The sequence below is a fragment of the Daktulosphaira vitifoliae genome, unplaced genomic scaffold (assembly GCF_025091365.1).
Source record: "Daktulosphaira vitifoliae isolate Bord-2020 unplaced genomic scaffold, ASM2509136v1 Scaffold_1, whole genome shotgun sequence".
In the NCBI taxonomy this organism is placed as follows: Eukaryota; Metazoa; Arthropoda; class Insecta; order Hemiptera; family Phylloxeridae; genus Daktulosphaira; species Daktulosphaira vitifoliae.
Genome location: NW_026099572.1, coordinates 59138330 through 59154944, shown reverse-complemented (window position 1 = coordinate 59154944; position 16615 = coordinate 59138330). Strand labels below are relative to the sequence as shown.

At 25.0% G+C, this 16615-nt stretch overlaps 1 protein-coding gene across 2 annotated transcripts; it reads left to right on the top strand.

Annotated features, from left to right (window-relative positions):
• The first annotated feature begins 1802 nt into the window (after positions 1–1802).
• On the top strand, positions 1803–11931 carry LOC126909162 (uncharacterized). Of its 2 annotated transcripts, XM_050691586.1 has the most exons (6): positions 1804–1929; positions 2215–2269; positions 4774–4818; positions 10658–10681; positions 11213–11362; positions 11765–11923. In XM_050691586.1, the coding sequence occupies exons 1-6, from the start codon at positions 1927–1929 to the stop codon at positions 11836–11838; spliced, it is 351 nt and encodes a 116-aa protein (XP_050547543.1). In that variant the 5' UTR covers positions 1804–1926; the 3' UTR covers positions 11839–11923. The 2 variants fall into 2 exon arrangements, with proteins under 2 accessions (XP_050547549.1, XP_050547543.1); XM_050691592.1 differs by lacking the exon at positions 10658–10681 and having other exon boundaries at positions 1803–1929; positions 11765–11931.
• The last annotated feature ends 4684 nt before the right edge of the window (positions 11932–16615 follow it).

Sequence of the window (16615 nt, the reverse complement as noted above, 5' to 3'; positions counted from 1 at the left end):
AAATTATTCATGTTAATCCTTTAAACTATTCCGAAAAATATGTCTAAAAATGCATTGATACAAATCTAATGTAATAACTCTAAGAAATTCTTTAGTTGTGACAAATCATCTATTTTAAGTAAAATGATATGTTATAACTAACACAATTCATTAATAAACAGATAATAGTAAAAGGTTGTGTCACTTCTTGCACAAATTAATTAAGTTTAATATAAAAGGGCACAAAAACTGTCAATTCAACTCACTGATATTTGACTTTATGAACTTTCAACAAGTGTAAGAAGTGGCTCGCAAATTTTATAATTTTACAAAAAATCGAAGTATATTTATTTTCAACCTTACTTCCAACATCACTAAGGTAAACTCGTATTTCACAGAAGATTTATATGGTTTAAAGTTAAGTATTATGAATACATAAATTAAGTAGGGAACTAGAAAAATGAAATAATCTCTAGAATAAAATACTGTTTAAATAAATAAAAAAAAGAAAACTTTTGTACGTAGTTAACCAGTCTAGTTCAATCTTTGAGTGGGTTACCTGTATGGTAAATACAAATAAAGACTCTTGCGAAAATAAAGAGCCCACTTGTAGTTCCTATACTACTCAAGGTATTTATTGACACGACCCACAGTCAGCACAACCTTAGATAACTACTGGTACAAATGACGTTATTGATAATTTGTGTGTGATAATTAATTACAATAATTTCTATTTCAAACTATTATTATTCTTTTCTTATAGTGCAACTGTTTAATGATATATTAACATGAAATACAGAAATCATTTCAGACAAATAAAATATATAAATCATTTTAACATTTTATAAATAACATCAACATATTTTTTAGAAATAAGATTAGGGTTGATACAATACATTTCTACGATATGTATAATAAATTTCTACGATCACTTTAAACCGTATAATATGAATTATACTTTTGATCATTTTCAAGCCTAAAATTATGGCGGTGTAGCGTCCTCTTAATTATTAATATTAGAATAAAAGAGATGACAAAAATAATTTATAGATTTCTTTTCGAAAGAAAGGATTTTAAAGGTGACTATTAATTTATTTATGATTGAATTGTGTATATTATAATATAACTAAACAGTATGAGTTTGTTGACTATTTCTCTTAAATGTTTATAAAAAATTTTTGTTTGACAAGGATCATGTCCTTCTAAGAATATAATGTATAAATATTCCATGTTATGGCAGTGATGAGTATATTACGACAGTATATACATTTAGATCATATACATATATCATTTGTTTAGAACTGGTCTAAACAATAAAATACTTAGTTTTTCACTCGTAAAAATCGATATTATTTAAACGGTTAGAGTAGTTTAAAATGTGTTAGAATACACGTAAATGTATATTCAAATAAATTATTTGTTACTGCGTAATAAAAACATTTTTTACAGATACTCACATCAAATATTAAAATTTTAATACATACATCTCTAATATTTTTTAAAAATAAAATCGTTTAATAAGAGTAAATAAATGTACATAAAAATTCAACATAATATATAATATTATTTTCGGTAAATTCTAGTAAACTAGGATTTAATAATTATTAAATTAAATTTTTCCATATTAGGTGTTCATAGACCTTGTAAAATTTTTGTTAAAATATGTAGTTTTCATTCGTTATTTACTAATCATAAAATATAATCTAATACAATGTATGTAATTTTTGTAATGTTTAAAATACATTTCACGAAAAAAAAATGCTATAATGTGTTTCAATATATCATTAACATACTATACATGCAAACATACTATATTTATTTTATTTATTATTAGAAGTATTTCTTGTTTGCCAATAAGCTAAGATTTTACTTCAAGTCCTTATAATAACTGTTTTACAGTCAATCTTATCAAATCTTATAGTACATTTTTTGAGACTTAATACAGCTATGGTAAGTAATTTTTTTTTACATATATTATTATTATTATATAATTTAAGGATATTAAATAGTTACATTATTCTCTAATCTTATTATAACGGCCCTAGCTAGGCAAATCCTATTAAATGATTAATTTTAAAAATGATTATTCAAAAATTGTCAATTCTACTGAAGTAGTTAAAGTATATCTTTGTTAATTTGTTAGGAAAAATTATGCTTGTTGTTATTTACTTTATACAGATTAATCTGATTTTGACAATTATTGATATTGCTTTAAAATTTTAAAATTTGTTTTAGAAATTCCATATTTTATCAATATTTTTTGTTATGTGCATTCCAATATACTTGGAAGGTAAGTATCTCTCAACGATATAAAGTGAGATACGTTTATCAGAGCCCACTAAATTATTCGCAAAATAAACATAAAATGGAAAAAATATATTTTAATTTTTTTAGATATAAACAGAGTGAATATTTAGTTATAACTCACGCGATGTCTTTAAAAATATAAAACACAATACATTTTATTTTTTAAAAACTTGAACATGTGCGTGTTTTTTGTTTTATAAATTTTCATCAGAATAATTGTAGTAGGTAATAAAAAAAAGTGATATTTTTTGGACATTATTAAAATACATGGTTTTGGTAACACAAAATTGTCCAAAAATATTTAATAAACAACAAAAAAGGTTAATAAAATTAAAATATGCTAAATTGTTCCCTAAAAAATAATAGCCCTTATTGTTGTTAAATCCTGCAGGTGACCTTGTATTTGGATAACGTAAACAACATTATATTTTGACAATGTGTTGAAATCAGATTTATAATAATAATTATAATTTGCCGCTTAAGTCTGTCCCTTTCTGCCACCTCCACGAGGAGGAATTTATTAGTGATTTCCCTCATTTTTTATTATTTTGTCCTGCTCTAAATTTCAATAGGTTCTTATATTTCCTTTGACCAAAATTTGCGTTGTCGCCACAATTATCGAGTTAGCGATTCAACACGAATAAAATTTTACGGTGTTATTGCCTTCTGTGTATCATTTTAGTCTCCTATTGGTTTGACCGACGGGAAATAATCGGCTCTTATTATTGGTTTTTTTGAATTGACGCCAATGTGATACGCGAGAAGAGTGTTTATACAACCGTTTGTTAATGCATATCTGTCCGGCACACATGCGGTTGTAATTAGTGTAGATCTGTCGTGTTATATATGCCACTGCACTTACATAAATATTAATCAATAAATATTGAGAATCATTATTTTATTGTTTAAAGATTATACAGTCCATTTAGAATAAGTATGATATTTAAAATGAATATGTGATTTGTTAATTAATGTGCAATTTTAAGTTCATTTATTATTTCCTTTGTGCTTGTTTTTAACCGAAATATTATCTTCTTGTTATTAGTTATACATACATTGTTTTTTGATCTACTATATTATAAGGCTTAATTATCAAATCTTATTTTTTCATTCCACAAAGGCATGGTCATACTATATATTATTTAAAACCAAAAGGTTATAAAATCTCAAATTGCTTATACTAAAGGAAAAATATAGCTGGAATTGCACAAATTTCATTAATATTAATCTAAAAATTTATGAATTTTAGTTTTAAGTCTTGTAACGTCACAAATTCGAAGGTGGACCGTTTATGATTTTTTGTTATGTCTACTTATTTATTTTATCGCGTGAAAGAACCTTTTTCTGACACAGCGGTGTCAACCACTTATTTTGCCGCTGACCGCTAAATAAGTCGATAAAAGAGAAATATAATTAAAATTGAATTGTTTATCAATATTGATCCCTTCCAAAAAGACTGGCCGTTATCGATTCAAAATCGCCGTTAGATCGGTGTTGGCTCTTCTCCTTTCTTTCTTCTGTCATTGACCGTGCTAGTGTGCACACGTTTATTGTTGGTCATTTTTTTTCAATGATGGAGTAGAGCCGCCAACGGCGAACGGCCAGGTCTTTTCGACGAAGCATCCAGACCATCGGATGGGTCTCTTCGGAGACCGGGTATCGTTTTCTTTTATATATTATATTTATGTAATGAGCTATATTTTATTAATTATTTTATTTCATTTTTATTTTATCGTAAATTAACTTAATTTTGTTTATGTGTAGAGAGCACGTGTTTCCCTTTTCTTCTAGCCAACGCTAAGGAGCGAGTGTCCAGACCGCTCCTAGTGTTCTTCATTAATTTCCCATTAACATTAACGGATGTTTTCCAATACTGTCCGTGATGTTTGTAATATTATTTGTTTTTTTTTGTTTAAATATTTTATTTTATTTTATTTGATGCATTCGCATTTTTTTCTGTGTTTAACTTAATTTTCTTTTTTTATAACAATAAAATTAAATTTCCTTATTAATTTCAAGTGTAATATTTATTTTATTGCACGAGTAACTTAATTACTCGCGTGTATTTTATCCCTATTCCTTAATTTAGACACGGGCTACGGTATGTTTTACATATCAACCACATACGACTTTGATTGTCATAATTGTGTTTAAAAAACCATGAGGTATTATAGTAATTTATAAATATAATGACATATTAACTTAGATTATACTTTTAATTAACTTTTAATTAAATTCCACCTATAGTCCGGTAAATATCTGATAGGTGTGACACCACACCTAGATAGTGGCGATCCTTGCTACTATAGCTAGTCGTTATGCAAGTGGCAAACAATGTTGTTGTTACAATATAAAAGCCCACTTGCAGTCTAGATATAAAAATTTTGTGTTATGTATAACAATGAAAACTTTAAATATGTGAATAACATAGTGAATAAGTTTAATTAATAATGCAATTATGAAACCATATTTTTTGCTATTTTACAGTGTGTTTCTGTGTCATAATAAAATCTCTTGAAAGTTCTTCAGATGGTAATTATGATAAGCTAAAACTCTTTTTAGACGCTAATATTTTTGTGTTAATGGACGACATTATTAAAATTGAGCCATTTGCATTTATTAAGTGTCACAACTCATTTTTAGGAAACTATTCTATTTGAAAGTCATAACAAAGACAACTAGAAGAATTTAAAGGAATTTATTTACAGCATAGTAAAAAAAAACTGTCAAAGATTTTTTGCATTAAAAATTATGTAAATTATTTTGGTGTATTTAATTTTGACTTATTATTCAAATTCATTACAAAATTCAATTTTAATTTTTTTAAATAATGCATATCAGTAATATACATCAGTGTATATTAACTATATTTAGGTATCGTTTTTTTAATGAGTTATGACTATTTTTAGAATATTAAAATGAAGCCAAATACGGTTTATTCTTAAGAAAGCTTTTTAACACGCTTTTATTAGTTTCACATGTATGTTTGTTATTTGTAACACTCTACGCACTACGTGTTATTATTCTCGGGTATCCCGTCGTCTATGACCTTGAGACTAGATTGTTGTAACACATTCATCCCACCATGCTCACCACACACCAGCAACACTATTACTGTATAAATTTATATTATTGGTTTTCGTACCTGTACACGCGGGCGTATCATCAATATTATATACAGAGTGATTTTTTTATCATAACCCACTCAATTACTTACAGAATAATAATAATTTAAGCATTTTTTTTTATTATTATCTTTAGTTACACATTATTCTTGAATTATTAACTATGTAATACTTTTTAAGTTCATCCCTTATGCCTGGTAAGGGTGTCAACTTTGTTTTTTTAAATGGTAACACATATTTTTAATTTAATAAAATGTTTGAGTTTTTAATATAACTTTATTTGTTTATTAGATATACACATTTAAAGTTTCAAATTTTTGAGTTTCTCATCATATCTCTTAAACTTCGTCTTACTTACTGCATACTTGGTTTCTTTGCACAAGCATTTATGTAATGAATTAGAACGACTTTTTGCAGAGTTAAGGGTTTCAATGCGTTTAACTAGATTAGAGATAAACTCACGAAGTTTGTCGTCTTCCGATTTTAAATCTACAACCTGAGAGGATAGAAGTCCTATACTCTCATTGAGTTCAGTAAACCTTGCATTTTGGGATTCGCAAAGTAATTTACACTGGTTAAGGGTTTCAATCTGAGTTTTTTGGTGCTCAGCCATAGTTTTGTTGAAAATATCTATGGTAAGCGAACTGGTTGATCTGGAATTAGACCGAGTAATAATTTGAGAGTCAGCATTTGGAAAGTTCAGTGCCATAACTGAACTTTAACAATGTCACTGATTAAGTTGTTCCTTAAAAAATTTGTGAATACCACCAAAGTTGCAGCTAATTGGTTTTTTATGACATTTCTGTCACAGTCACGAATTGTTTATTATCAATTATGACTACCAATAGATATACTTTCTGTATTGTTAGTTAGTGTATTTATAAACTTACAACAATGTGTTTTACTACCATTGATAAGACATGCTGTGTACCTGCGAATATCGATACCATAAAAAACCAATTAGCTACTCGTATTTGTATTCTCTTGTGTATTATATAAGTATATTAACACAAAAATTTGAAATTTTAAGTGTTTATATCTAATAAACGAATAAAGTTATATTAAAAATTCAAATGCCATTTTCTATTAAATTAAAAACCCAAAAATTTTATTAAATTCAAAATATGTGTTCTCTTTTAAAAAAAGTCAAGTTAATGTTTTTTAACCTTGAAGGGATGAAAAATATCATATTTTTACTACATATTATTGTAGTGTTTTTTGAATCAAACAATATTTTCCTTACCAAAAATTAAAAATTTTCAATAGTTACTGAGTAAACAAGTGTCTTATCCTTAATGAATCACTCTGTATAGTTGAATAGTACGAACAGAGGTTGAAAGAGTTTTAAAATAGAAAAAAAACAATACTAGTGAAAAAAGAATATACAAACGCTATAGAAAAAAATAAACTTAAAAGCGAGTAATGATCACTAGATAACGTTATCATATATATATAGAGGCTTTGTGCCATATTTTTCGTATATTGAGCGCCCGACGCTTTTTATTCACAATAATACTAGTATTTTTCATTCATTATTGTTTTAAGCTTATTTTAAAAATTCCTTTTAACTTTTTAGTTCGATGTCCTTTAAAATCGTGTTTTTTTAAACTATATTCATTATGAAGAAATTTGAAAATAGTGTAACCTGTTTAATAAAAAAATTAATGATTATAAAGTAGGGTCAAGTGGGGTAAATGGAAATGAAATTTACATATTTTACAACTTTTATTAGATTCATGTAGTAATAATTTTTTTAGTTTCAATGCGAAGCTGAGAAGGTATTGGTTTTACTAATATGTGTTTATTTATTTTTTTTTTTTGTGTCTGTTACCACTTTTTCTCAGCTCTCACCGAACCGATTTCTTTCAATGATACGTCAAAAGATCACAAATTGTATCTAGTCGAAGACATTACCCTCAAAAATAGAAAAAATTCCCTCGTTCCCCGTAAATGGGGGAAACCTCCAAAAAAATTACAAATTTAAAAATTTTCGAAATTTTTTTTACTTAAAAGTACCATAACTTTTTCAAAAATGAACATATCAATATAATCCTTTTTTATATAGATGCATAATATCAATACCTTTCATTTGGTATATTTTTTTCATAAATTTAACCTTTAACCTGCCCACAAGGAGGGATTTAAAAAGAAAAATTTTTCACAAAAAATTAACTTTTTCAACTTAACTTTTGAAAATGTTCCGGAAAGTATGACACTTTTATATATATCTTAAATTAAAGCTAATGTAATTTACTTTATTATGCAAAAAAAAAAATTTGGACTTTATTTGATCTTCACGGTGAAAATGGCTACCGAATGCTATTATTGTGTGAAAATTCTCGATTTTATTTTTTACATTTTTAACTTTATAATGCTATGACATATTGAAAAGTGTATGGATCAATACAATTTTTTTATGAGAAATATTATTTTTTAATAATCTCTTTTTCATTCGATATACTTTATCTTAATGTGGCTTTTGGAATAATTCACCAATTTTTTAAAATTAAACACTATCTAAATATTTGCATCGAAGCGTTTTTTTTTTTTGATAGTGATTTTAATCACTGTCAGATATCATTATACTTGATCCATCTATGCCACGTCACCACCGTGCCGCGACACCCCTGTGCTGGGTTTTTTTTAATTTTGGTTTATATAAAAACTATTGAACTATATACAATATGTGTCTAACATTTCAATCAAACGTTAAAATAGTTGATTATTTTAAGAAAAAAAAATAATATAAAATTGCATAAAAAATTTACATTTGCCCCAAATAGTATATTATGTATGGGGTAAATGAAAATAAAAGTATAGTTGATAATGTTATAAGCCTGGGGCAAATGAAAATTTGTTTGAATTACATAAATTATAATTAAATTAGTCCAATAATTAGGTAATCTTTATTATTTTAACATAATTTACAGTTTAATGCTTACTTACTATTTCATAAACTTTCAAAATATATTAACAGTCTTTTGTTTTCATATAATAGTGATAATAATAATTTAACATAAAAAATAACAATGTAAAGTAAAAATTATAAACAAACTAACAGCATTTTTAGTTTTTAAATACATCACATAAATTAATGTATGAATAAGTAGGTAACGTAGTGCCTAAACTGATTATTTTTCATCGACATTTATGTATCCAGTAAATGTGTATATCGTTTTTCTGTTTTTCTTATGTTCAGTTGGTATTGATAATATGGCAAGAATCATCTCTAGTGTAATATCTGACAAGTCATTTTCAACAATATAAAAATCAGTTCCAATTTCATTATTTTTTTTTAATCCTCGAACTAAAATATCCCCATCATCTTCATCTACACGTTTAATTAAACATACATACTTAAAATGTTGTTTCTTACGGTTCCCTCCAATAAAATCTATTAAAAGAAATACTTCAGGTTTTATTTGAGACCAAATTGATGTATTGTATAAAACTTCTTCAATACTTAAATCTAATGAATTGTCATTACAATCATCTTCTGATGAATGATAAACTACATCATCAATATTATCAATTGATTGTTCCAACACAATATTTTGTACATCTTTAGTAGCTTTCTTAGGTCTCCCAAGTTTACTAGGATATTTGATTAGCTTTTTCTTTGAGGTTGCTTCCTCCAATTATTTTAACACATTTTTATTTGTTAAAACTTCACCATACTTTGTTACTCTAAAACGAGGAACTCGGTCTTTTGTAACACAAATTGTATTGTTAGTTTTATATTGTATTAATTGAATTGAAAAAATAGATATTATATCTTTTGGGCTTACTGAGATATTATTACTTGATGTTGGAAAAATTTAGTCTATAAAAGTGTTTGACGTTGAAGGTTCTAATGAAATTTGATTTTCTACAACTGTTAATATGTTTTTTTTATATAATTACGTACTCTGAAGTTGAAAAAAAAATGATAAAGATCGTAATATTTCAAATTATATTAGTTATTAATATTTCCATTTACCCCAAAACCAAATTTCCATTTACCCCAATTGATTTTTATTTTGTATTTTACAAAAAATATATAATTCCATAGAAAAAGTGATATTAAACTAGTTTTAGGGCCGTATAGTAAATAAGTAAATATGAAATGACAATTTAGTTCAAACTGTACTGTTCTACTTATATTTTTGATGAAGATGCCCTTCTCAAAAGCCGTTNAATTCTCAAAAGCCGTCGAGCAGAAAATATAATCTAAAATAATCATAAACACTTTTTCGAGTGATAACAATTTATACATATCCTCAAATTTTCCATATTTTTATCATTGCACACTATTATACCTTATGTGTACTGTGATTATAATGATATCGAATTCTATAATCACTAATAATTTATTTTAAATAATATTTTTTTCCTTTTGTCCCAATTTCCATTTACCCCCCTTGACCCTACCTACAGAGTTATAATGAGCCAAAAGTAAGGTTTTAGTTATGATATAATAAAATAAATAAAATTAGGTGTGTTGATTAATTAATTTGAATTTTTGAGCATTTGAATAAATTTAATCATCTTACTTTAGGTTACTATAATTCAGTTTGTTTAATATTATTGGGGTCGTAGAGTGCGAGGGTTTAGATAATGACAATACAATCAAATAAAAGGGTTATGATGAATATTGAAATTTAATGTATGTATCAAATTTACAAACTTTGTTAAATCATTTGAATAGTCTCACGTTTCAAAGAGCACGAGTTTAGGTCTGCAACTATGAAACGTAATAAGAAAATTCGTAGGTACGATTTTTGGTCAAGCACTTCGAACGCATTTAATTATTCTCCTGACAAACCAGTTAATAAATTTAAAATAGATAGATACTGTTGAGGAGCTCTATGATAAATATAATATGAAATAAAAATAAAAATCTACTATATATTTACAGTTCAAGGCGATTGTGTTAAATCTTCAAATGTTAAGCAAAATATTACTAAATACAAGTTAATATAACAGCACAACACATAATATTAATATTATGTAGTACTATGTTATATATAATCAAAAATAATAAATTATTATGTAAATAATTAACTGCATATTTATTATTATTATTATTTTTATGTATGAATACACCCAAAAAGCAATTTTAGACTTATAAACAATACTGCTTCACATAAAAAACTTTTTGTAACTTTCAATGAAAATAAAAATGTTAGATATGTAATTAATAATTTCTTAATATTAATAGTAATAGTGGTATAGTAATATACTAATAGTAATATATTTAATTGTAGATGATAGTGTTAGTTTTATTGGTAGTAAGTAAAAAATTAATAAATTTAAGTCAATATTACAGCACAATACATAATATTTACACTGTGAAATATTATAATTATTTTAGAACAATAAATTGTTTTATTAAATTTTTAATTCTTGTATTCAACTCATTGCACATTAATTAATATAGGTATTATAATTGAATACACCCAAAAAGTGTTATCTCCAAACGTGACTAATAAAATTTAATTTTTTAAATTTGTGGGATTAATCATTTTATTAATTAGTTCTACCCAATAAATTTTACATTTAATTATCATACATAATGTTTCCAAAATCTATGTCCACACTATGCAGCGATGTCACTCTACTACCATTTTTTTTATATTAATTCTGCGTAATAACTTTTAAATTGAAATATCGTATTGAATTTCGTGAACCTGTAATGAACCGTCAAATTAACAAAAACTGGATGGCTAATGCTTACGTTGCACAAATTTTTCTTAAATATTTAAAAATGTTCAATATTAGTATTGTAATATTTTACTTTTTATCTTGTTACATATATTTAGATGAATGCGTTATTTGTGACAATGAAATTAAAAAGGAAGCGTATTTTTTACGTTACTGTCAACATTTCGCATGTAAACTATGTTTAGACGATTGGTTAAAAAACAAAATATCATGTCCGAGCTGCGGGACTCTAATCATTGACAAAACTAGTAATTTAAGCACATTATATACATAGTTTGTACCTAAAAATTACTTACAGCACTAAAAAAATGTACACTTGCTCAATGCTACCCTCGAAATATACCTTTGTTGCTCAATGATCTTTTATTAAATAAATAAAAAAAAAAATCTTGATTGGTAAATGGCCAAGCTATTTTGTAATTAAAATTTGTAGACTTTTAATTTATATAACAGATGTATAATTACATATACAATATACAATTATTAATTTCGTGAATTCTTAAATTTTAAGTGTATATACCTCTAAATGAACTTGCACATTTTAAAATTTTTGTAACATTCAATAAAAACTAATTAATAACCAAAAATCAATAAGTCAAATAAATATATTAGAATTATAAGTATCATTATATATTTATTTTTGTTTATAGAGAATTGTACAGGATTCATCCACATCATATTGCCTAGTCAAGGTAATACAATTAATAATTTCATATACTTTTAAATTTGAATACTTTTAGCGATATAAAATAAAAGACAAATGTACTATATTTAGGTGTAGGTGATGATGGTGATGTTTTAAATAATGATCAGAAAATTAATAACATTAAATAAAAAAAATATTTAAATATATTTTTTATTCTCCTTTTTAACTTTCTGCATATTCATTATAATTATTTTTATAATTGAATTCACCCAAAGTATTTAAAGGGGCATAATTTGATGAATAAAATTATAGAAAGAATTAATTTTTTAATTATCTTTCGACAAAGTTTCAGTCTTCATGAGTTAAACCTTAATAAACTGAATATATAACTTAAAAATAATTTGAGCTACATGTATTAAACTTAATGAATTATTTATGATTAAAAATTTAATTTTTAACTTGTTCTTTTTAAAATTTATGGAATATAAAATTGCAGAGTTGTTAAAATACGGTATTTTATTTTTTTGTTGTATAATATCGTATAATACACGTATAATACTGTATAATACCGTATAAATTATTGTAGCACCTTAAAATTTGGAAAAAAATAAACTTTAGAGTGATTATTTTTCATAAAACTCAATAAATAAATGTGTACTTACTGAAAAAGCCTTTAGCAAAATTGATGAAAACAAATGTTCAGGGAGTAATTAGTTAAAGTATTGAACTAAGATATTTCTCTATCCAGAATTCCTCTCTAGAGGATGATTTAGTATCAACTAAGTACCAACTATAGTCAATTTACAATCAGATACCACCCATGATGTTAAAGGTCTGAGAACTCTACTTTTTTAAACAAGTATAAATACACAATTGAAATTTTATCACATTAAAAACTTAAAATTTTTAATAACTTAATAAATAAAATAATAAAACTTACTTTTTCTTAAAAATAAAAAACCTATCCTTTAAATAAACTATTAAAAAATTAAAATATGGCATCTTACTATTAATCTTAAAATCTATAATTGTATTAACGTTTGTTACCTTAAAAAAAATAACTTAAGCACCTTATCGATTATAAATTTTAGTATCACAGAGTACTAAGAATTAATTTTTATAAAGTATGAAATATTTTATAATCTTAATTTGTATATGTCATGACATCATCAAATAGTTCATCTGTTTCATTCTCGTTTTTGCTTTGATAGACGACCCATCTTAGTTCGTAATTTGCAAATAATACTTTAAACTTAAACAATTTAAATCACAAAACAAAATACTTTTACCACAGAATAGATTCACCTGTTCTGTGCTTTTATTTTCTTCCATTTGAACTGACATGCGTTGGCGCTTAAAATGTGACAAGATTATTGTGTGGTAATACTAAAAACATACTGAGACCACGGTTATACCGTACACAAGTCCATTGCTTTTGTTTGTTATGATAACCATGTTTTCCTGGCGGATCTGACAACTAATTATGTTTTAAAAATATATCTGTTAATCTACAATAATAATCACGATTATAGATAGATTTAAATCTAATAATGCAATCCAACTATAACATTAATTACAATTGCGTACATCAATTAAAATAAAATCCAAAAGAATATAAATATTGATAAAGCTTTTTTTTTTTTTTGATACAGCTGGTATAAAATAATTTTATACGCATGTATCATACTCTGTATCATACCGTATAATACACATGTATAATACCGACTCACATCTCTATAAAATTGTATTTATTTGGGCCTCAAATTGTTTATTTTTAAAAGTTTGGAGACGTATTTTACAACCCTTCTTATATGCTCACTCATATTTTACTATAGTCCCATACATTTACACCTTGTATAATTTTGAAGAATGTGAATAATCCGTACCATCTGGTTATCTGAATAGTCTAGATATTGAAGTTCAATAACGGCCAAATATTCTGCGGATCTGTATGTTCATAATGTTTGTTACTAATTATCTTTTTCCTTGGCATTGAATCTATGAAAAAAAATTCTATGATATGGCTAATATTTTATTCGGGTCACAGCGCGAGTACTGCTATTGTTATCACTAGATATTTTTTGGCCTCGCTCCTCCTCTCGACATGGTATAAAATTATTGATAAATTCTGGAAAAAAAATAATATATATTTAATTTCATATATATTTTTTTGTGGTTTCTTTTTGTTCAATATTTTTCTTAATATACATTGTATTAATCTTGAAATGTTTTTTATGTTCATCCATTATACCTTGTAGGGTGTCGGATTTTAGCTTCGATGCGAAGCTGAGGAGGTATTAATTTTGTGTTTGTTACCATTTTTTCTCACCAAACTGAATTCTCTCATCGATACTTCAAAAGATCACAAATTGTATCTAGTCGAAGATTTACCCTCAAATATTGAAAAAAATTCCCTCGTTTCCCGTAAATGGAGGAAATCTCCGAAAAAATTTAAAAATTTATAATTTTCGACATTTTTTAAATTTTTTTACTTAAAATTACCATAACTTTTTTAAAATTGACAAATTCGATATAATTTTTTTATAGATACATGAGGTATTTGCCTATCATTTGATATTTTTTTTTTTATATTTTTGACCCTTTACCAGCTCACAGGGGGGATTCAAAATTAAAACTTTTTCACAAAAAATTTACTTTTTCAACTTAACTTTTGAAAGTTTCCGGAAAATCTGACACTTTTATATATATCTTAAATTAAAGCTAATGTAATATACTTTATTATAATAAAAAAAAATTTTGGACTTCATTTTGTCTTCACAGTGAAAACGGACATCAAAGTTAATAAAAAAATATAAAAATACGATTTTTGTAAAAAAATTCATTTTATATTTTAATTTTATAAAGCTTTTTGAAAAATGTATGGATCATTATATTTTTTTTAAGATAAGTACTATTTATATTTATATAGTATTATTATATATATATATATATATATAAATATACTTATTTATTCATATACTACACTTATAAATCATAAAACTTGTAATCAGAATATAAAAAAGGAAATAGGAGATCATATAGCTTTTGGAATAATCAATCAATTTTCAAAATTAAACACTATCTACAGATTTGCATCAAAGTGGTTTTTATGGTAGTGATTTTAATCACTTTCAAATATCATCTATATTGGACCCAACTATGCCACGTCCCCACTGTACTTTGATATTTTTACTTAGAATTACCATAACTTTTTAAAAATGACCGAATCACTATAATTTTTTTTAATAGATATATTAGATGTTTACCTATCATTTGGTATATATATTTTTAACCATACCTTTTACCTACCCACAGGGGAAATTCAAAATGATAATTTTTTTTTCGAAAAATTAATTTTCTACTTAATTTTTGAAAATGTTCCGGAAATACTGGCAATATATTTATATTGATTTATGTATATCTTAAATTAAAGCATATGTAATATTTTTTAATATTGAAAAAAAAAATGTGGAACTTTAATTTCTCTTCAAGCTGAAATTGGCTACTGAATGCTATTTTTCTGTTAAAATTCTAGATTTTATATTTTTAAATTTGTATTTCTTTAACTTTTTGAAAAATCTATAGATTAATACAGTTTTTTATGATAAATACTATTTATATACCTCTTTCATTTGACATACTTTTTTTTTAAATCAGACCATTTCATTTTATACAGGAGTGGTCCAAAAATTAAAATTATGTATTGAAAAAAGAACATTTTTAACTTAATTTTTGGAAATCATCCAGAAATACTGACACATATTTATATAGAGGGTGATTTTTTTATCATAATTCACTCAATTACTTACAGAATAAATATAATTTAAACAATTTTTTTTTTGGTTATCTTTAGTTACACATTATTCTTGAATTATTAACTATGTAATACTTTTTAAGTTCATCCCTTATGCCTTGTAAGGGGGTCAAATTTGTTTTTTTAAATGGTAACACATATTTTGAATTTAATAAAATGATTGAGTTTTTCATTTAACAGTAAATGGCATTGAATTTTTAATATAACTTTATTTGTTTATAAGATATAAACATTTAAAGTTTCAAATTTTTGAGTTTATTTACATATATAATACACGAGGGATTAAAAATACCTAATTAAATAGCTAATTGGTTTCTGTATTGTCAGTTAGTGTATTTATAAATTCACAACAATGTGCCTTACTATCATTGATAAGAAATTCTGTGTACCTGCGAATATCGATAACATAAAAAACCGATTATCTACTTGTATTTGTAATCCCTCGTGTATTATATATATTTATTAACTCAAAAATTTGAAACTTTAAATGTGTATATCTAATAAACAAATAAGTTATACTAAAAATTCAAATGCCATTAACTATTAAATTAAAAACTCAAACATTTTATTAAATTCAAAATATGTGTTACCATTTAAAAAAACAAATTTGACCCCCTTACAAGGCATAAGGGATGAACTTAAAAAGTATTACATAGTTAATAATTCAAGAATAATGTGTAACTAAAGATAACCAAAAAAAAAATTGTTTAAATTATATTTATTCTGTAAGTAATTGAGTGAATTATGATAAAAAAATCACCCTCTATATAAATATGTGTCAGTATTTCTGGATGANAACGCTGTATATTTATATAAAAATAATTATTCATAAATTACACTTATAAATCATAAAACTTGTAATCAAGATATAAATATGGAAACAGAAGATCATGTAGCTTTTGAAATAATTCACCAATTTTTTTAAATTATCTACACAATAAACATTATCTACAGATTTGCATGGAAGCGTTTTTTTAAATTTTTTCTATTTTTGCCTTTTTAAATTACTACATATGAATATATACAAAATATGATGAGTAG

Excerpts from the sequence above, each read along its gene's own strand:
- LOC126909162 (XM_050691586.1), top strand. Across the intron at positions 4,819-10,657 it reads TCTTGAAAGTTCTTCAGATG|ATGATAGTGTTAGTTTTATT; the intron begins GTAATTATGATA and ends ATTTAATTGTAG. Across the intron at positions 11,363-11,764 it reads TCTAATCATTGACAAAACTA|AGAATTGTACAGGATTCATC; the intron begins GTAATTTAAGCA and ends TTTTGTTTATAG.